The sequence below is a fragment of the Antechinus flavipes genome, chromosome 3, assembly GCF_016432865.1.
Source record: "Antechinus flavipes isolate AdamAnt ecotype Samford, QLD, Australia chromosome 3, AdamAnt_v2, whole genome shotgun sequence".
Taxonomy (NCBI): Eukaryota; Metazoa; Chordata; class Mammalia; order Dasyuromorphia; family Dasyuridae; genus Antechinus; species Antechinus flavipes.
Window position 1 is genome coordinate 314,442,918 of NC_067400.1, and position 21,787 is coordinate 314,464,704.

Sequence of the window (21,787 nt, forward strand, 5' to 3'; positions counted from 1 at the left end):
AAAGAGAAGAGAACCCAGAATAAAGGCTTGAGAGAGAAGACTCACAGATAGGAAATGGAAAGGTCACTGATGATCCCATTAAAGGGATAGAGCAACAGATCGATATGAGAAAGACGAGAAGAAACCAAAGTCACACAAGCAAAAGAAACAGATAGGGCAGCATGGTCAACAATGTCATAAACTGTCGAGGTTTAGAAGGATGAAGAGCGAGGCTGGCTCACTGAGCCCTTAAAAGGGACTGTGGGTCATCTTAAGGAGAACAGTTTAAGTATTAAGATTGTGAAAGGATTTGATTAAAAGTGAGGAGAAATTTAAGAATAGGGTGAAGGCAATACAGGATCAAATGAAGATCTGCGGGTTATTTAAAGATCGAAGAACCCTGGGCATGTTTGCAGGAGGCAGGGAAAGAACCAATAGGTAAGGAGAAGTGGAAGATAAAGAGAGCATATGGACGGAGTCTGAGAAGAGAGAGGATGCTCAGTACTGTCAGCTGTCCTGAGATTGGTGTACAACTACATTGGGATTTTGTTTGCTCCAGGGTGGCCAAGACATTAATTTGCCCTAATTCAGGTGCATGAATCCATGAATGATCTCTCAAATTTCCTTCAGACATTATGATTCTAGAGTTAAGTAGAACATGGGAAAATTATATAAGAAATACCTAGCATTTATTTTTATTTAATGCAAACTTTAAAATATTCCCACTTTTGTATGAGATAATTTTTTTAAATTAACAGCATATGTATTTAATATATACATATTTGGTCAAAAATACCAGCTGATATATTATGTTTACTCATTGTCTTACATTTAAACTTAGTTTATTTGGCAATGCTATTTTATTTCTGATTTCTGTTTTATTGAAGGTAATTTTCTACATGCTTGATAGAATGTCAATGTAAATCACCCTCTCACCCAGCCTTATTCCTCTGGAAATTAATATACATCAACAATATAGAAAGGAAAAAGTTAGATTGGTTATATTATATGTGGAGTCATCCCCAGATTAAGAATGGGCTATGTGGTAAAGGTTTTTGAAAAGTCTATTGGTTGAAATTCTGGAAGGATTTTTCTATAAAAACAGTGCAAGTTCCTGTCATAGTGGGTAGGTTATCAGGCTGAACCATTAGACTCATACTGTGCTTGAATTTCCTATACTACTAGGATAGGGACTAGAGTGTCATGGTCATTGATATAAGGCACTGGGTGAGGAAGCTCCCTCACCAAAGCTGGTCACCACTTCCTCTGCAGCTTATGTATTCTTAAGAGAGTTGTCTAAAACATAGATATCAGATACTTAAGCAGATGAAAATGTCATTGGGAAACATTTAGTAAAATAAATGAAAATATAGTAGAACATAGTTAATGTTAATATGCAATGTATTAAGTTACTTTGCAGCCCATGCAGTTTAGTGGTTTCTATTTTTATTGGAGACAACTCTGGCCCAGAGCCCTGAGAGACTAAGGGTGCAAGGTCACGTAGGGAGGTAACACTTAAAGTTAGGTCTTCCAGGTACCGCCTTCCTGTCCCTACATTAAGAATCTTTTCAAATCTAATCATCCTCTGTAACACTGTTTTTCTTGGAAGATAACTTTTAACTTGTGTGTCTGCCTTCCAAATATGTATCTTTACTTTACTATGGAGTGGTAGGATTATATACACAGCTAAAAAGAAACTTGCCAGAAAAAGAGGAGGGGGGAGAGTGGAGGAGGATTGCCATGCTCCAGACCTTGGCCAGGGGTTCCTGTGCTCTTAGGAAAATGCTACAGTAAGGCAGGAATATTGTGGTAGGGTGTGAGGTGCAGAGGTATGGAAGCTTTAAACTGCATGTAAGGCTAGGATCCTTATGCAAACCCTGCTGGATTGTGCTCTATCCTAATAGATTCCTTAGCCAACCCTGTTCTTTTTAACTCGAGGTTCTGGGAATTGGTCTACTTGCTTTCCCTTTCAAAATGCTAAAGCGTATTACTCCTGATCAAGGTTGTTATTTTCCCCAGAAGTTAGCTTTATACTCTTTTGGAAGTTTTCAGGGGTTTCCAACGAAGGGGGACAGAGGAAGTATAAAACTCTTTTCTATATCCTTCCCCAAATGTACAAAGCATTTCCTTTTTTCACATAGAACATAAAGTGGGAAAACCAAGTGGAACATAGATTAATAAATGGCAAGGCTTTAGTAGATTATGAATTAGATGAATTAAAGTTTTTCTGCACTCCAGAAGAAAACTTCATTTGAAATATCCTAGGCTTCTACATAGCAGTTAGGATGGTATAAGGATTTAAAGCTGAGGAGAAGGCTGATTGACTGACTGAGGGATGACGACAGAATGGAGGCTGCCTGTCTTCCATTTGGGGCCAGATGAGTTAGGAGCAGTGGGATTTTTGGGGAGGGGAGATCTGGAAGAAAGAACAGCTCTAGGGCTTTTGCTCTCTCCTTCCCTCTCATCACTAACAGCATTACCATTGCAGATCCTATCCAGGAGAGGCTCTAGAAAGAATAATAATTGATTATAATGTGGGGTCTGGGGTCTCTTAGGTGATGGAGATAGAAGGAGGAGTAAGGAGAGTAGGGGAGTAAAATTTCACATGGCTGAAGTGATGACAGCCTAATTTTCAATGAGAAACCTATCATTTAGACCATATTGGAAATGCTAAGTCCTTCTGAGTATCTTCCACACTCCTTCAGAGGGTTTTTCATCTCAGTCTAATTTGTGTAGTCCCTTTTCTGTACTTCAGGAGGTCCTGCTGCAGGCTAGTGACCTTGCATTTTAATCTCTTTGCATTTTCATCCTTTTTAGGAAGAAGAGGAAATTGAAATGGCCGTGGTCTACTTACAAAAGTTACTTCGGGGCCGAGTCATCCAGAACATGGTACTCAGTCTCTCTCACTCTCCTACAAATGTCCTTCCTGTGTGCAGTGTGGATTGATTTCGGCCAGTGAAATCTTTGTCCTGAATTCCACTCCCCTTCTTTTTAAAGCAGAATGCCTTTGTTTTCCCAAGCTTGAACCAAATCACTCACTTCTGATAGGAAGCTGGTTCTATTGGTGGGTTATTACTGCCCTTGCCCCAGCGGGGCACTAAGATGGAAGAGAATAAGAAGGAAGGCCATTATGAAAGTGGCTGCAAGAGAGCCCTTTCCTTTTTTTTTTTTTTTTTTTTTAATTCTGAATGAAAGCATTTCCTTCATCTGGGAATCTACATAAATTTGTATATAACAGCAATATAATTTGAGTTTATTTCCTAATTTATCAAATCCCTCATTCAGAATACTTGTCTAATTTTCCATACATCAAGGGATGCCTGTATTCTAAAAGAGAGAACAAAAGTAGCTGAAGTATCAAGGCACTTAGATAACCTTCTTCCGAAAATGGTTGGGAAATTCTGTTGTTACAGCTTCTTTAGAGAAAGGTTGAGGAGTCCAGGTAAGGAGGGAGTATGCCATCCTATTAATGTATTGCCAATATTTCCTTGAGGAGGCCACCCTTCTGAGCATAGACAAGGGAATGTGTACTGAAGACTGGTGGTAGCAGCCTTAGAAAATGAATGAAGATGATGTGTTTTAGAAAAGGAGGCACCCATTTTTCAAAGGACAGAGAAGAAAAGGAGTCTTTTTTCGGGAGTGGGGGAAGGAATACTGTTACCTTAGCTCAGTCTCTTGTTATAAGAAGGAAAAGAGGGGATTTGGAATGAAAACCCCATCTTTACATTCAGAGCTCACCAGTGGGCACTCCTTATTTGGGGATAAGGGAGTAGGCGTCTGTATAATTCAGATAGACAACTTTTGGCAGGATCTCATCCCTCCCATTCTAGGGCATTCCATGTGTGGGTCCTGGAAGCATCATGGGCCATAACCCCAAACACACGTAGATATCTGTAAAGATTTTCTTCTCCCCCGCCCCCATCACAGTGCATTGTCATGAAACAAATGTCAGCAACAGGCACCCCACAGTTATGTCATTTCTCCTAGCCTCGGCTGCTCTTCTACGCAGTATCACACATCCCACTCCCCATGACATCTGACTCAGCCCAATCATCAGCCCCATTCCCATTCTTTGAATCTCCTAAATCTCCCCTGCACCTGTCTGTGCTCCAGCTCCACTTATCTGTCTACCAGAGTCCTGGCACAGGAATGATATTTTAGGGAAAAGTTTCTACCTTCTGGATCATCACTGCTTCCAGGCTTCCTCTAAGATCATTTTTCTTGTTCTACAGATATACTTTTTAAAAAAATAAGCAATAATATATATTTATTTAATTAGACAATATAGTTTCAAAGCAATAAGAGTACATTTTTCTTTTTTTTCCAAGGTCAGTCAGTGCCTTGAGAGCATTCTCGAGGTAGGCCAGTTATACCAACCACTTACACAACATGAGAGACTCTGCAGGAGGAATGTTCTTTTCCATGTATTCTTTTTTTTTTTAAATACTGTTTCAATATGTTTAAAGACATATCCTGGCATTTGGTCACATTTATTTGACAGTCCAGGTGTGCTATTGGACTCCCACTCTTTGAGAAGAGTAGCAGATGTTCCATCAGCAAGTTTTCGTATGGACTAATGGTTTTTAATGGCTTCAGCATTCTAAAGAGACAGGGGTATGGGACAGAATGGTGACTTGGGCTGCTTCTTGGGGAAACATTATTTTATCCCCATGAACAGGGTGGTGTGGGTGGGAATTACCTGGGCTAAGTAGTTCTTAGCATTTTAAGATAAATTTCAGTGTTAAGAATAAAGTTCCATCAGTTCTCAGAACTCATGACTTACACTTTCTCTGTGTACTTTGATTAAGATGTTTGAAGGAAAAGAAAAGCGTCTAGAGTTGATCAATGAATTGCGGACTACCCATTCACTGCAAGAAGATGACAGACTGGTGAAGAAACTAGAGAAGCAGGTGACTCTGGCCTTGCAAAGGCAGAGGAACTTGCATGAAGAAAAGGTCTGTTAATCATTTTGTAAAGGACATTATCAAAAAATTTTTCAAACTTTTCAAACATGGTAGCAAACAACCATGCATGCTGTGAGGACATTTATTTTGACAGATATCTGGGCTATAGATTACTGTGTAGTTAAGTGGGAAAAAAAAATTACCCAGCTGGGGCTGAGGAGCCCAGGGCCTTGTTCTGCTGATTAGTCACATGGCCTTGGATGAGCCGCTTTTGCCTCATAGACCTCAGTTTCCTTATTATTAAAATCAAGGATGTTGGAATCAGTCTTTCCAAGAGCCCTTCCAGCTCTCACCTTGTGTGTTCTGTGTAAAAACAAGTAATTTGACACAGATTTATCAACAAGCATAATTTCTGTTGTGCTGCATTTTATTGGGCATCAGTGGTATTCAGTATGGATGATCCATAATTAATGCAACTTTGATACAAGTACAATGCCCATGGGTCTTGGGCTCCTCAGGTGATAGATCCTGTGCTAAAGGGATCTGGCAGTCAGTGTCCCAGCAGGAGCAGCAAAGTGCAGAGTTGGGGCCCACTTTTGGCATAGCAGCAGGACTAGATACAGACGCATTGCACAAGGCAGCCAAATTCTGCAGTGGTAGGAATGTATTGCCTTCCTTTTAACAGTCCAGCTATGGAAGGAGGATGTCTCAGGACCTCAGTGTTTGATTCTGTTAAGTAAAGTGACTTCGGCCATGGAGGAAGGATTCCTTTCAGGATGTAGAGCAAGGGGGTGCTCTCTGTGCTATGGGTTGTGACAGTGACCAAGCGTCCAGCGTGATGCACCAGTGTCAGAAAGTGCCAAAGCAGGAGCCAGTATGTAGGTATGACAATGATCCAGCCAGTTGCTGGGAGGTATTGCTGCTAATTCCTCCCTACAACTGGTCATTGAAAGCAGGACTGTGCTGCATAAGATATTATCAAGCTGCTTCATAGCTTAGGACCAACCGTCTTAGCTCTGAGGAAAATAAAGAGAGCATAAAGAGCCTCTGATGTGGAATATTCCTGGCCCAGGCCAAGATCAGGATGTGGAGCTCACACACACAGACAAGTGTGGTTTTCCAATCCTGTTTGTTTTTGTGCATGAATTACTATGATCAGGAATCTGCTGTTTTCCAGAATCGTTTGAAAATGCCAAATGTTTTAAAATAAAGCAGTATTTTACCCCACATTGAAGGGAATCATGTTTGATTAAAGCTTTGCTGAATTCTTAGGAAAATCTCTGCTTGAGTCCAGCCCTCAATGTTGAGGACTAGAAATTCATCTATCTCACCCTATAATAGAATAGTTTGACTAGAGAAACTTGCACTAAGGACACTTGAAATGAGGTCTTATCTAGAAATCATATAAATAATTTGATATTAAAAATAAATTATGGCCAGAAAATGGCTAGGCAGACAGGAATTTTAGATACTGCAATTTACACAGCAGTCCTCTGTAGTGATAAATCAAACTATCTAAAATTCCTTTTTTAAAAATTGTTTTTCAGATGGCAATGATTGAAAATCACTTGGGTGGACTAGAAGGAAAGGCATTAGTAGACATGTTTGACTTCCTCTCCAAAGAACTAATTCGACTGCAAGAGGAGAGGAGGATCCACGCCTTTGCCATGCTTGCCGAGAGGCAGAGACGGATTCGAGAAGCCGAGGAGAGTGGCCGTCGCCAGGTGGAGCAGAGGCGCCAGCGTGAAGAGGATCAGATATTTAAAGAGGCGAGTAGAACATGGATGCCACTGGCAACACAGAGCAGAGAGGTTATCTTTTTGACCCTTACGATACCAGTGAGTCAACACTGCTCTGAGGGCAGGAGGATGGGAAGGAAGCTTCTTTTGGGAAAGTGGCTGTTATGCCCTTTAAAATTCACAAGAGATTGTTTGAGCTAGGAATCTCATTCTTGAATGATGTGCTATCCATTATCGCAGATTAGTAAGGAAACAACTTTTATCCAGTTTGAATGTCACAATCAACATGTCCCTTATATTTTTAATATGTTAAGTTGAATTATTCTGGGACATTTATGTTCTCTCTCCATACATGCCATAATTTATTGAAATTTGAGTTGGCAATTTAAAAACTTTTATCAAATACATTTTATTTTAAGGTGGCAGACTAAGCAGAAGCCTATCTGTACATCTTCCAGTAATTAATATATTTGGTCAAAATAAGCCAAGTATAACAACCACAGTTAAAATCATCAAATATGAATGGCTGAGTAGTTAAAATAAAAGTCACTTGAGTCAGTAGTAGAATAGGTCATTTGAATATGAACCAAATAAAATGAATGTTTGACATTAAATAAAATTAAAGAGAACTATATCTTCAGACCTCTTCTAGAGATTGGGAAACTCTCTAGGATTAAAATGTTAATTAATTTCATTAATGAACCAAGTTTAAGGCTTTTCCACTTAGCATTAACTTTGAAGAGGCATAGTGGTTTAGTGGAAAGACTCAATCAGAAGAGAGTTAAAACCTTTACCTGTGTAGGCATGAACTAGTATCTTAACTGCTCTGGGACTGTTTCCTTATCTGAAAAATGAGATAGAAGGCCTCATCTTTTGGCTCTAATTGTATGAGCCTCTGAGGTCACTGGGAATCAGAAGAGAAGGGTTTTCTTTTTGTTTCAGGCCATGTCACTTAATGCACTTTAATGCATTCATTAAGCATCAAACAACTGCTATGTGCAAAAGAAATGTGAAAGCATTTGTCATCAAATAGGGAAGCAAAATGACTTATGGGGTCGTGCCCTCATGTAGGTCATTCTCATTGAGAGAGACAGTGCATCAAGGAAAGTCTGTTGCAGAGTGGATGGAAGATCCAGTGGTTCTAGGGGTGCAGTGTTAGGTAGACAAGTCTGTCCCCCGCGTCCTCCATTGATATCCATCAGGATTCTCTAGTTGGGGATTCTTTGCTGATTGGATTCATGTGAGTGACTGTGTCTGCTTTGTACTTGAGGGGTGTGGGCCCACAGCCATGGGGAAAGGAAAGGACTGAGGGCAGAAGTGGAACATGTACTTCATGCTACCCCCATGAGGTTTGGGGATGAGGAATGGCATATGTAAGCCACTGGCAACCTGGATCTAGAGAAAAAGGAAAATTTAGCCCTAAAGGTTAGGGTGGCTCTCCAAATTGATTAAAATCCAAATTTTGCCCACTGCCTACATTCATTTTGTGAGGCAAGAAAATCATGGCCATTTTCATGTTAGAGGACTTAAAAAGTATTCTCTTATTCAGGTACTGTCCTATGGGTGATTTGTCTTGATTTTGCTGTTTCATTTGTGATTCCTGTATGGCCTGCGAGTAGAAAGTTTTGCTCTGTTGGGAGTTCAAGCTGTGATTTGTTTGACTGTCATCCTAAAGTTCCTTATACTAAACCTGAGAAGTAGTTTATGAGTCCTTGAATTATGCAATAATTATGAAAATAGTATTGACCTTGGAGATCCCCAGGTGCCCCTGGACCTCACTTTAAGAGCTACTGGCTTTTACTTAATTACTCTAACACTTTATACCTATACTATACTTGGATAGCCTATACTTTTGAATCTCAGGATTGCTTTTTGGTGCTTTTTGGTTCATAGAACCACCACAGGGCTCAGAGTCTGGAATAAATGACTTTAGGGAATGAACAGATAATAATCTAGGTTAACTTTCAGAGGTGCAAGTCATGGATCCTTCTCCTTTTCTGATGCTTCATAGTATTGTTGAGTTCACCCTGGGTTTGTAAGGGTTGCCCTGCCAAGCACAAACTATAGTAGGTTCTCTTGTGCTCAATAGGCTTTGTGTATAGTCTTGATTTTAGATTATGTTTGTTTTCTAAGTGCCAGCCTAGCTGAGTACAGATAGACTCCTCACCAGGAAGCTAACTGCTCAGCGAGGAACTCTTTGGGCTTCATGCCTATAAGACAAAGAAAATATAAAATAATTTTCAGTGCTAGACATCCTCCCTCTTCCCCTTTTGTAATAATATGGCTAAGAATCATGGTATTTTAGAAAACATCTCTAAATATTAATTTAGCCTTTGGTATGTATTACACATATAAGATTCTTGTTTAGTGATAAATGAGCAAACACCCCCTGGGAAGATCTGAATCTTGACATCTTCAAGAACTGTAGACAAGAAGGTTTCCAGTAAATGACAAGAGAATGGCTTTCAGCTTTTCCTTGGGGAGGCATCCAGAGGAAGCAAAAACATCTTGTTATCAGATATTCATCTTTTGGACTACTCATGAGAATTATTTGCAAAAGGAATGCAAAAATAATGCAGCTTATTTCTTTAAATTTTTCATTGCAAAGGATAAAAGATAGAAAAATTCTTTAAACCCTTCAAATCAAAACAACTTTGATACTTTGATTCATTACAAAAGTAAGGATGAGGGAAAGAGCAAAAAGGGTAGGAAAAGATGGATTAGTTATATAGAATGGAAGAGACAAAAGGTGAGAGTAGTAAATTGCGAGAGCAAAAATGAAAATTGGTACTAAACTTGAAGAATAAAACTGAGGGGAAAAAGTTAGATTATACAACAGTAACAGCTTTTAGCTATTTAAACAAGTTACTGATATTGAAAACTAAGAAATAGATGGAGGAAAAAACAAAAAAGGGATGCCACTACTAACTGATGTACCTTTTTTCTCATCTGTGCAAGACTTGTAGGAGATTAATTTACACATGCACAGAGGGCATTCTTAATGAGGGTAACAGAAGGGAGCAGGAGCAGGCAACTGCACATTGGACAACAAGGTATAGGGAATATAAGATCTCAATGTGGTTATTGTTTGCTGAGTATAGAGAATATGTTTGATTCAGTAGAGAAAAGCACTTCCTGAAGCCTCTGCACCCATAAGATGGTTTCCATGTACCGTGCATATACCAAAATCATGCCTACAAAAGATGCCTACAAAGGATAACAGAAGTAATTTTGTCCAGCGATCCTCTGCTTATTAATATCAAAATTAGGACACCGGGAGACATGCTTTCTCTCAAGACTGGTGTCTCAGGGAGAAAGCAAAGCTGATGACTTTGTGCAGCTCTGCCTCACTTAAATCCAGTTCACTGGGAAGCCAGGACGTAACAACAACAATGCAGAGCTCTAATTAAAGAGGAGGAGCTCCTCCCTGTGCTCCTGTTGAGGGATGATGTGCTGATTGTGCCACTTTCCAAAACAATCCAGGGCTTCCTAAACAAGATAATCATTCAAAAGCTTGTTCACATAGGACCTATGGATGGATCCCAGTAGATGAAGAATATATATTTTTCCAGACTATGATTACCCAAAGATACGTGATGGGCATAAGCAACACATTGTTAAAGAGTTCTACGGATGAAGGGGTGCGAAGGATGTTATCGGAGGAGTATAAAACCAGAAAAAAATTAGGGTTCATCACCTAAGGTAGATAACTTTGTTAAGTGAATCAGCAGCAACCAAGGGCAAGAGTATGTTGCCATTTGCTGCTTTGGTATGCCGATATATCAGAAGATGACAATGAAGGCCTTTGAGCACATGGGATGGACCCTGGGATATGTTTGTGGAAGGACATGGATGTGAATCATCATCCAGGATAGGTTGCAATATGCATTATTGAAATGGTTGTCCACATCATCATCCCTGATCCTTTGGAGTGTGTCAATAAAGGCTTTCGTTACACATCTATCAGCAGATGCCATTTTAGGACTTTGATAGTGCTTCTCTAACCGCTAGCTACCTAGTATGTAAATACTGACTTGTGGGCTGAAATAATGGCTGCTTCCTTGAAGGTACCCCATTTTTAACTATCAAAGAAAAATAGACATGTAGATATCAATATATAAAAATATATAAATATGGAAGCGGCAAGGAAGTACAGTAGGTTAGAGTTCTGGACCTGTAGTCAAGAAGATCTTCATTTAAAACCAGCCTTAGACACTAACTAGCACTCTAGCTGGGCAAATGACTCAATTTCCACTTGCCTCAGTTTTATCATCTGAAAAAAAAAAATCAGATGATAATAGTACTTAACTCTCAGAGAGTTGAGGATAAAATTGCAAACCTTAAAGCACTATTATAAATGCTAGCTAACATTATCATTATTATTAAATAGATAAGATGGACTATTTTTAATCATTACTCAACCATTTCTATTGCTTTATAGTGTAGTGGTATCAAACAAATTCAATTCAAATATTTATTAAATACTATGGGCTGTAGTACTGACCTAGGCAATATAGATGAAAAGATAATGAAGAGTCTCTGATCTTGAGGAATTGATATTCTCCAGAATTGGAGGTTAGAGGGAGAAAGGTAAAACAGGTGATTATGGGATGCAATAGAAGAGCCAGAGATTTGGATTCACAATTTTTGAGTTCAACCATTTAGGAGAACAATTTGGAACTATTCCCAAAAGTCTGTAAACCTGTGCAGACCCTTTGACTTTTTATTTGCTAATAGGGATACTTTGCAAAGAGGTCAAAGAAAAGGGGAAATGACTTATATGTACAAAAATACTTACAGCAGTGCATTTTGTTTTGGTAAAGAACTGAAAATTGAGGGGATGCTCCTCAATCAGGAAATGGATGGGCAAATTGTGATTTATAATTAAATTGATGGAATACTATTGGGCTACAAGAAATGATGAGGGGCTGCTTATATGACCTGATCTAAAGTGAAATGAACAGAACCAGGAGAACATTATATACATTAATGGCAATATGGCAATGATAATCAACTGTGAAAGACTTAGCTGCTCTGCTGAAAACAGTGATCCAGGACAATTCCAAATGAATCATGATAAAAAGTGCTCATTCTCCCTGCTACTTCCAGAGAGAGAAATGATGATCAGATCAAAGCATGGTTTGAATAAAATATGATATATGTGTATTGTTTTAAAAAATATGTAATATATCAAGAAATGCAGTAAAGTCTACATTGATTAAAATTACATTTAAAAAAGAAGGTAAAATCTGTATTAAGAAAAACACAAAGATTCAGAACAGTTCAAAGCAAATGTGTTATTTTTAAATTTCAGTATTAAAAAGAAATTACTTTTAAAGTAATGCAAGCTAAAGTTTAGAGCTTAATATGGAAAGTTATTCAATATTTAATGTAATTTTTAATTAGCATTTACTGTAAGCTCTTATTTTAACATATATTTATTAAGTGCCAATAGTGTGCATTAGACCTAATGCTGAAATGGATACATCTTGAACTTCCCAGCCATCATTTATCTGGTATAACTAAGCAGGATATTTTATGTTTGATACAGGTAATTAAAATTCACCAGAGTACTGTCACCTCCTATCTAGAAGACATCATACTAAATACAGAGGAAAATACAGCAGAAGAACAAGCCCGGGAAGAAATTCAGAAGATGGCTGAGGAAATCAATAACATTGCTTATGAAATAGAAGATCGGTATGTACTCAAAGAATAGAACACAGGATGAACACTGTTCATTACCAACCTGAATTACTTTTCTGTGAAAGAAGTCTTTACAATACAGAACTTAGGTCTTAGGAAGCCTCTGTCCTTGAACATTTGTGAATTTTGCTTTCTTATCTACTATACAAAGCATGAAGAAAAAACGAATGAGGTTTTGTGACTAGTGACAAAATTTCAGATAGCATTAGAAGATTGTTCCAAAGTTTTAGACATTTGTGCTACAAACTCTGTCTCATACAGCCTTTTCCCCAACAGAGGCATTGATTCAAATAGAACGAAACTCCCTGGATCCTGTAGCCTTCTCATAACCTCTCTGGATTGTATATTTCATAAAATTCTCTCAGTGCAGACCCATTCAGACCAAGGTTATCACCCACAGAAGGAAGGTCTTAATGCAAGAAGGTAACGAAACTATAGCAAAAAGATTTTAATGCCCTTGATTTTATCATTTAGTCGAACTCATCTTCAGTCAGAAGAGATTGTTGCAGAGTTGGTTTATGGTTTCCTGATTCCAGAAGTGCAGAAAACATTTGTGAAGGAGAAAGGTAAGATGTGGAAACACCTCATTTCTACCTTTATTCAAAAAATAATATTTTGTTTTGTTAAAACAACAGGAATGAACATCAGGGTAGACTGTGCCCCTAGGATCAAGTCTGAGGATAAGTACTCTTGGCTACCAGGAGCACTCAAATTCAGGAACAGCAAATCTAACAACAACAATAGCTAAGATTTTTACATACTACTTACTATGTGCCAGGCATCTTTACTATTATTATCTCATTTAATCCTCACAACAATCCTAGGAAGTAAGTGCTATTATGATTCTCATTTTACAGATTGAACAGGTCATTCCCAGGGTCACAGACAGTTAGTAAGTCCATTGGGACATTTAGCTTCCTCTTTCTCCTTTAAGGTGGTAGGAAGCACCTCCCATCCTAAGTCTCTATATACAGTTTTGAAAATATCTCAGATTTAGCCCCACATAATATTGGACCCAATTACCATCACAGCAGAAACAGCAATGGAGAAGACCCTGCAGGAAGAGTCCATGTCCAAAACTATCATATATCTATATATATATATCTATATATATATATCTATATATCTATATATCTATATATATATATATATATATATATATATATATATATATATATATTATTTATTTATTTATTTATTGCTGAGGCAGTTGGGGTTAAGTGACTTGCCTAGGGTCATATAGCTAGGAAGTGTTAAGTATCTGAGGCTAGATTTGAACTGAGGTCCTTCTGACTTCAGAGCTGGTGCTGTATCCACTGTGCCATCTAACTGCCCCCTAATATTTGTTTAATAAATACTTGCATTTGAACATGTCTCCTAAGATAGAATGTAAGCTCCTTGAGGGCAAGGACTTTCAGCCATTTTTATTTTTGTATTCATAGCACGTGACACATAGTAAGTGCCTGACGTAGTGCCTGACACAGTATAAATGCATGATAAATGTTTACTGATTTAATTGATGTACACATTTTAAAACAAAAACATTTTCACTGCTATCTTTTCCAAATACCTTTGGAACGTTTTTGCAGAATAAGTTTTCAGAGTAAAAGCATTTCTTTCCTTTTGCTCCAGTGAAGAATTTACAAAAGAAGCACATTCTTGCAGCTCATCAGATTATCCACCAAAATACTGAAAATGCCTTGCGTCAGCCTCCACCCGAGGAGCCCCCCACTCCCAGGCAGAGACCAGTCTCAGAGATTGACAAGATGTTTGCTAAAATGCAGGCCAAAAAAGACAAAAAGTCGGATTAAGGTGAGTTTGATTTTCTGGTTTGCTTTTTTTTTTTTTTTTTTAAACATCTGGCTCATAGTCAGAGGTGACCTGTGGAATTAAAAGAGCTGTGTACCAATTATTATGTCTTTTATATTGAGTGAAGGCAAAAGATGCTTCTTTTAGGAGGTTCCCTCAGTCCTTAAAGAAGCTATGGAGGGTAGTCATCAGCCCAAGGACAGGATCAGGGGAACCTGGCTAAACATGGATTATTAATCAATGTTGCTTTTGGACTTCAGAATTTCCCCTTCTGGTAGAGGAAGAAAGGATTCAGAAAGAGCAAAGCCTAGAATCTGGGTACCCACAACCAAGAGGTCAGGAGGAAAAGACTGAACAAAAAGGCAGTTGTGGAATATTAGCTCTTTAGTTCCTTCTCAAGACCAGTTAGGATGTGGAGAGAAGCGGTGGAGGAGTGTCCTATATAAGGAAGAGCAGGAAAATCAGCTTCACTCAGCCATAGACATGTGAAAGGAAGGAATATGTGATGGAGGCAGAGAGGGTTGTTGAGCAGAGGAGGTTATATTTTAACTTAGAATAAGGGTTCTTAACACCAAGGGTCCATGGATTTGTTATTTTTTAATCTTTAAAAAATTTTAATAGTATTTAATTTTTCCAAATACATGCAAAAATAGTTTTTAACATTCAGCTTTGCAAAACCTTGTGTTCCAAATTTTTCTCCCCCACCTCCTCTGTATTCAGCAAGCAATCTGATATAGATTAAACATGTGCATTTCTTCTAAACCTATTTCCATATTCATCAACCTATGCAAAAAAAAAAAAAAACCCAAACAGATCAAAAGGGAAAAAACCAAGCAACAAACAACAGCAACAAAAGGGTGAAAATACTTTGCTTTGATCCACAGTCAGTCTCTTTTTAAAATCTTATAGAAACTATTTCAGTATAATTGATTTTGTTGATCATTCTGGATATTTTATTCATTGAGGTACATAATTCTGAGAAGGGGACTCGAGAGACTCCTTTTCACAAGAAAAGCAAAGAGCCCCAGAGCTAGAGGTTCAGGAGGCCCCCAAGTCTGTTGTAACAGGATCACACATGTGCTTGAGGAGTCTCAGTTTGGCAGCTGAGTGCAAGAGAGGAGAATGTTTTAAGACTGAGAGAATTAGGTTGTAATAATAGTAATAGCTAGGATGTCGAGTTTTCTTTGAGATTTGCAAAGTGCTGTGCTTATATGATCTCATGATAAGTGCTATTATTTTCCCCATTTTTCAGAGGAGGAAACTGAGGCTGACAGAGGTTTTATGACTTAGATTCACCTAGCTGACCGTCTCTGAGGAAGGATTTGAACCTTAGGTCTTCCTATCTCCAGGGGCCAACACTCTCCTCAAGAGGTGATGAGAGCCGGAACTCAGATGAGTGGAGAGAGTTCATGGAGGTAGTCAGTGAGAAGGGGTGGCAACAGACTGATTTGTGGGCTCGCCTGCATCTCTAGAAGGAGCAAGGATGATGGGGAGCTCTATAGAAACAGAAAAATTAGGAAGAGGGAAAGAGGGGAGCTTTCACTTGGGACAGGACAAGCTTGAGATGCCTCTGAGACATCTGCTTTGGCATGTCTGCCAGGTACCTGGCGACTGGCCCTAGAGATAAGAAGGCCTGGGACTAAAGACCAGGAGCCACAGGACTCACCCTACTGACCCAGAAAAGTGGGCTCAGAGGCTGGGACCACAAGGATCAGAGCGACCAGGTGGGCTTTGGTGGGCTCCCTGCTTAGGGAGTCCATTTAGCAATCCTCCAGTTCCCTGTCTTTATAGCGTAATTGTGAGACAGTTGTGGAGGCCCAGGAGTGGGATTAATCTACCAGTGGCCACTGCAGGGACCCACACTGGTGCGGAGAAGTAAGTCATGGCAGAGGGTTACAGTGAATGTCTGTGACACAGTGCTTCAGTTCAGTGAAAGTGGGTGTCAGTATAAATAGTGTATAAGTTACTATATACACCATATATACTATGTCAGAAATTAGTGTCGGGACAGACTTAGATTCAGAAGAGACTCTTTTTGGTTGTGTAATCATGAGTGTTGATCATCCATTGAAAGATTATATGTAAAGTGCTTTGCAGACCGTATAACACCATATAAATGTTAGCTGTTGATTTATTTAACCCCTCAGCCTCGGTAACCTCATTTGTAAAATTGGGAAAATGATCTTTTTTGGAATTTCCTCTTGGGACTGTTGTGAGGGTCAGATGAAGTAAAGTGCCTTGCAAACCTCAAAGTGCTATATAAATAGTAGTTATTCTTAAATTGTTTTATATGGTGACTTATTATTGTCTAACCACTTTGTGAATGATTGTGTCAAAGAATTAATTTGATCCTACTTTATTCCAGTCAGTATTATTCAGTTTAGAGTGATTCTGTAGGAATAGATATTATTTGTTATATTTGTCTACTAATATGCATTTAATCAGTTTGTTCATCAATATTAGTATATATCTTATATCAAGGGATAATTAGATAAGGTTAGATAGATTCTTAATTATATTAGGCCCATGAACTTTAAACTGCAAATTATAAGTTCCCTTGCTTGTTATAAAGTTCAATCGCTTAACCACAGGAAGTCATCTAGATCCCAACTTCTTAAAACTATGGATCATGGATCATTACATGGAGGTCTCTTTACTAAATGTATGAGTCGTGGAATTATGATTTATCAATCAATCTTTGATTTGTATACATATTTTATATACTTATATATACCAGGGTCATGTAAAAATTTCTCTGGTGAAAAGGGGTCATGAGTGGGAAAAGGTTTAAGAAGCCCTGGTCTGGAGGATCTCCACTTTTATTCTATATTAAGGTAACTAAGCTCAGTTTGGTAGAGATGATCTAATGAAGTGGAGAGTCTTTCAGATTATTTTTGTTCGTCTTCCCTTCAGCATCCCTCCCCATTGCCCAATATGGGAAAGTAGCCATACAACTTGGCCAGCAACTAAGTCTGTCTACAGGCCCTCTTTAGCCCTCCTATAGGGAGAAAGTATAACTGTCTGTCAACCAGTGAAATCCTGTATTTTTACTTGACATAATCTTTATATCATTTTATCAAAGGGTTTAAAACCAAGGCTCTGGAGAAAGGGGACATCTTGGTTCATGAGGAATAGCTGAGGTCTTGTTCATTAAAGGGGGCCAAGTCCTTTTAATAGATGGTTATTGACTCAGAGCTTTGCCTCAGGAAGTTTTCTTGTGAACTGGATATTTGGGATCCACATGACTCCTCTGACCAAGTACCAACTATATCCAGTAGGACTAAGGCATACTGTATTAAAAGGATTCAGAACTAACATGGATTTATCACCTTGAAAGTTACACAGTGATAAGATTTAACCTTCCAAATGCTGTGAGAATCTTCCATACTGGATCTTCCATTTTATATCAAGTATTCAACATTAGCACTTTTGAGGATTGATACCCCTGATAACAAAATAAACCTTGTAATTGTTATCCAGAACACAAAAAAAGCTATTTACTTAAAGATTTTTATGGAAGTATTATTTATAATTGCAATAATTATAATCTGTAATCAACCTGAATGTCATATCAGGGGAATGATTTAATAAATTGTGGTAACCTAATATTATGGAATTCTCTAGTGTAATTCATGTCAACCAGTATAAGGAATGCAAAGAAACCTGGGAGGATCTTTCTGAAATCAATCAAAGTGGAAAAAACCCCAAAAATTAGCCTCCTGAAGAACAGAGTATTGTCCACGCTAGCGACACCCATATAGGAGAAAAATTAAAGATAATGAACAAAGAAACTTGAATGGATATTTGAAGCCTTAGTTTTGGAGCCAGAAGACCAAGGTTATGATCAGACCTTCTTCCATGTGCCTCTGGGAAAGCCATTTAAGTTCCTGGTCCCCTTGCTTTCACCATCTGTAAATGAGGAGAAGTGGCTAGATGACTTTAGAGCTGCGATTCTGTGACCTCTGGATAAGGATGTATTTCGAAGTAGAAAGAATGGAAAGTTTATAATATTTTGTGCATTGATATTTATGTAAATAGTTACAAAGCAAATTTAATTGGTTACATTGACATATTATAAGATTTTGTTTGACATTTATCAGCCTTGACAATAAAAATATAAATAAAACCATAATTCATGAATTTGTTAGGTGGTGTTTCCTGTTGGTTTCTATCCAAGCATAATCGTTTTTAATGATCTTTGCTTAATTAAACTTCTTAAGAAAAATTTCTCTTTTATTTTGTTTTATTTGGCTTTGAGAAGAGTGGGATGTAAACTTCTCAGGCTATGATCTAACATTTTATTCTATCTGTATGTATTGTCATCTATCATTTATATAGATATATAAAAATCTATAAAACCATCGAATTTGAATTTGGTTCCTTTCTTGGAAACACATTGTCTCTACCTATATAGGTTGTATCTTAATTTACTGAGGTGGAGCTAGGAAACAAGGAGCCAGTCAAATCTTCCCTTTCCTCCCACCTCCACACCAAGGTGTAACACCCAAGGGATTCATGATATCTTAAGAATCAGTGGCGCTAGATGGGACATTGGACTCTGGAGGAGTTGGATTCAAATGCTGCCTCTGACAATTACCAGCTGAGTAGGCCCTTGGGCCCGTCACATCCAGCCTCAGGCACTTCCTAGCTGTGTGACCCAAGCAATCCATTTAACCTCTATCTGCCTCAGGTTCTACATCTCTAAAATGGGGGTAATAATAGAAGCCATCTACCAAGATTGTTGGGAGGAGAAAATGAAATGATATTTGCAAAGTGCTTTGTGAATCTGAAAGTAAATGCTAGCTATTAGTATTAGTTGTTTGACTCAGACAAATCACTCCTCTCTGCCTCAGTTTCTCATCTGGGAAATGGGATTCCAGCATTCAATCTACAATCCTACCATCAGGAACAATAATTTCATTAATCAGGTGATTGTATTTATAAAGAACCAACAAATTATATTAAAACTAATTGTTTGATTTCTGAGGAGCCATGTGGTAAGGAGCTCCAAAATGCTTTGTGACTTCTGTTCCCCGAGAGATGCCCCCACTGGGAGGTTCACTGTTCTTCATTGTATCAGGACTGCTGGTTCGCTGGTTAGAAATACTGTAATATCTTATGATTGTTCACCCTTACCCGCTTTCTTAACATTTACCTTTCCAGTTTCTTCACTAAGCCCACATCTAAATTTACCCACATAGTTGTCTCACTCGCTATTGATCAAAATACACCATTTTTCCCTTCATTCTGATAAGACAGAAGTTAGTTTTCTCCAGAGAAAAAAAATCTTTATTTGAAAACAGCCACTGAATTTAGCTACTGTTTTCATTGAGTAAGGCATTGACAAGAATCTGCTAATTGCACATAAACACACCTGAGCCCCCAGCCTCTGAATGGGATGATATGGAAAAGCTCTATCAAACAGGTGGGAAAAGCTGATTATATTTTAGTGGTTATCAAGTAGCTGCTGCCTCCTAATCCAAAAAATATATCCCACCAAGTAGAGGGCCCAGGACAGTTTTCACAAGTTTCTGTACCCATGAAATGATTCTCAAAAAATAACTGGCAAAGCAGCTAGGTGGCACAGTGGTTAGAGCATCAGCCCTGAAGTCAGGAGGACCTAAGTTCAAATTTGACCTCAGACAATTAACACTTCCTGTTGTGTGACCCTGGGCAAGTCATTTAACCCCAATTGTCTCTTGAAAGCAAAAACAAAAAACCCAGAGAAAAGAAATAACTGGTGACCCAAGATGGTAGTTTCCATAGAGCAGTAAAGGATGTTACTCCAGATTTCAGAATCTTAGGAAGTGAATCAGTGGTAGGAAAATAGAGACAGTGGGCATAAGTCACTTGTTCAGAGAAGATTGAATAAAAGAAATGGGATTAACAGAGATTAACAGAGGATTAAATATGATTCACATATTTAGTTCCATTTGTAAAAATTGCCAAGAAGAAAGCATGTTTGTAACATCTTCATAATATTCTTAAGTCCATAGATATATTCAGTACTTGTGAGAGTCACAAAAATAGGGGGAAAATATTTTTTTAATTAAATCAGAATCTTTTAATAGCTTCAAAATTTTTACTCTGGTTTTCATGATGTGTACATTCTTTTGAGAAATATAAAATGGGTAAAACAAATCTAGGAGTGTTTCGAAGTGAATATTGAGTTGTGTTATAAATTTTATTAAAATGCAGATATTTGCATATGGGTTTTTTTTGTTTTGTTTTTTTTGCCAGATAATGAATGTTGTAAAGAAGATGTACATATCAGCAAGAAGAATTCCAGGCATCTTTGCTTCTTCCAGCTTATGATACACAAGAGATTTTGTCATTGTGTGATTCATGAGGAAAAGAAGAATGGTCTTTGGGAGACTTTTATCTTTATTAAACATACAGTAATTTAAAATAATTTTTAGTAATAGAGACCAAATGTAGGAATTTAATTTTTTGCTTAGACTTCTTCCAGAGCCACTTAAATGTTGGGAACCTTGGCTTATCAGTCCAAGAACTAACTCCTTGACCTTCCTTCATATCCCAGATTAATTTATTTTTTATCATTACATTTTACTGAAAAACGCACCAAATGCTAAGCATCCACCTTTCCGATAAACAAACAAAAGAATAGCAATGCATTAAAAACATATGTCTGATAGCTATTATTGGTTTTCTGTTTGGGACTTCTTTTTTTGTCACAGAAACAGGAATATATACCTATGCAAAGGCTCAAAATAAGCTGTCTTTTTAAAATGAAAAGCTAATGATCAATAAATTTCATCAGTGTCTTAAAAAAGTGGATTTTGTTCATGAACTATCTAGAAAAATAATTTATAGTGGAATATCTATTATTGTTGTATTGTTTTGTCCTCTTAATTTACTTTGACAAATTTGCTCATTTAATCCTCCTAAGGGGAGGGGGGGGAGAGAGGACGGAAGTAGATTAATCAAAAGGTACTTCCTTTTTATAAACAAAAAACTCGGATACTGATTTTTTTTACCATTTAAAAGAATTTGTGGTAGGAAGACACTTTGTATAGACTGTACGTGGCTAAAGTGCTGGTTTTGGAGTCATAAAGACTTAGGCCATGTCTTAACTGTGATAACATGTTAGTAGTATGATCATGGACAAGTACCTTAAGCTCTCATTGCTTCAAGATGGCTAAAACTAAAAATTAAAGAAGGATTATATTCCCTAGGATACAGAGAGTTTCCATGTGGGAGTTAGCGACATTCATTCATTTATAGGTTCAGGTCCTCTTTGCCTCTAAAAAACTGAGTTTTAAAGGGAAATATTATAGAACAGGTTTTTCCCAACCTGTCAATTAGGAAACCCGAGTTTAAAATTGAGGGGCAACAGGTAACTTATTTGCTGCATATAGGGTATTAGCATTTCAGGAGGAGAGGAGGGGAAGGATGCAGCACATGGTACTGCTAGAAACTGTTGCTCCCTTTATAAAATTTGTGAAAGCATTTAAAGTGAGAATGGAGTTTTGGGCACAGTGGCAGCTTCCACTTGAAAGATTGGGTCCCATTTTGATAGAGATATCCTTGCATATACACATACTCTTCCCAGGATTAATTCTGCATAGTGATAAATTGTCCCAATTACCTTCCACCCCGCCCCACTTCATCACAGATCTCACTATTAAT

General features: G+C 37.9%; 1 protein-coding gene across 4 annotated transcripts in view; it reads left to right on the forward strand.

The window, feature by feature from the left end:
* Positions 1–20,930, forward strand: part of CFAP91 (cilia and flagella associated protein 91) — a 69,135-nt gene extending 48,205 nt beyond the window's left edge. For 2 of the 4 annotated variants that reach the window (XM_051985348.1, XM_051985351.1), the window contains 7 exons: positions 2,797–2,868; positions 4,788–4,934; positions 6,431–6,652; positions 12,174–12,322; positions 12,803–12,894; positions 13,961–14,140; positions 17,762–18,503. In XM_051985348.1, coding sequence (XP_051841308.1) covers positions 2,797–2,868; positions 4,788–4,934; positions 6,431–6,652; positions 12,174–12,322; positions 12,803–12,894; positions 13,961–14,139 — 861 coding nt within the window. In that variant the 3' untranslated portion in view covers position 14,140; positions 17,762–18,503. Of the gene's footprint in view, positions 1–2,796; positions 2,869–4,787; positions 4,935–6,430; positions 6,653–12,173; positions 12,323–12,802; positions 12,895–13,960; positions 14,141–17,761; positions 18,504–20,377 lie in introns of those variants that run through there. The other 2 variants (XM_051985349.1, XM_051985350.1) reach the window with 2 other exon arrangements.
* The last annotated feature ends 857 nt before the right edge of the window (positions 20,931–21,787 follow it).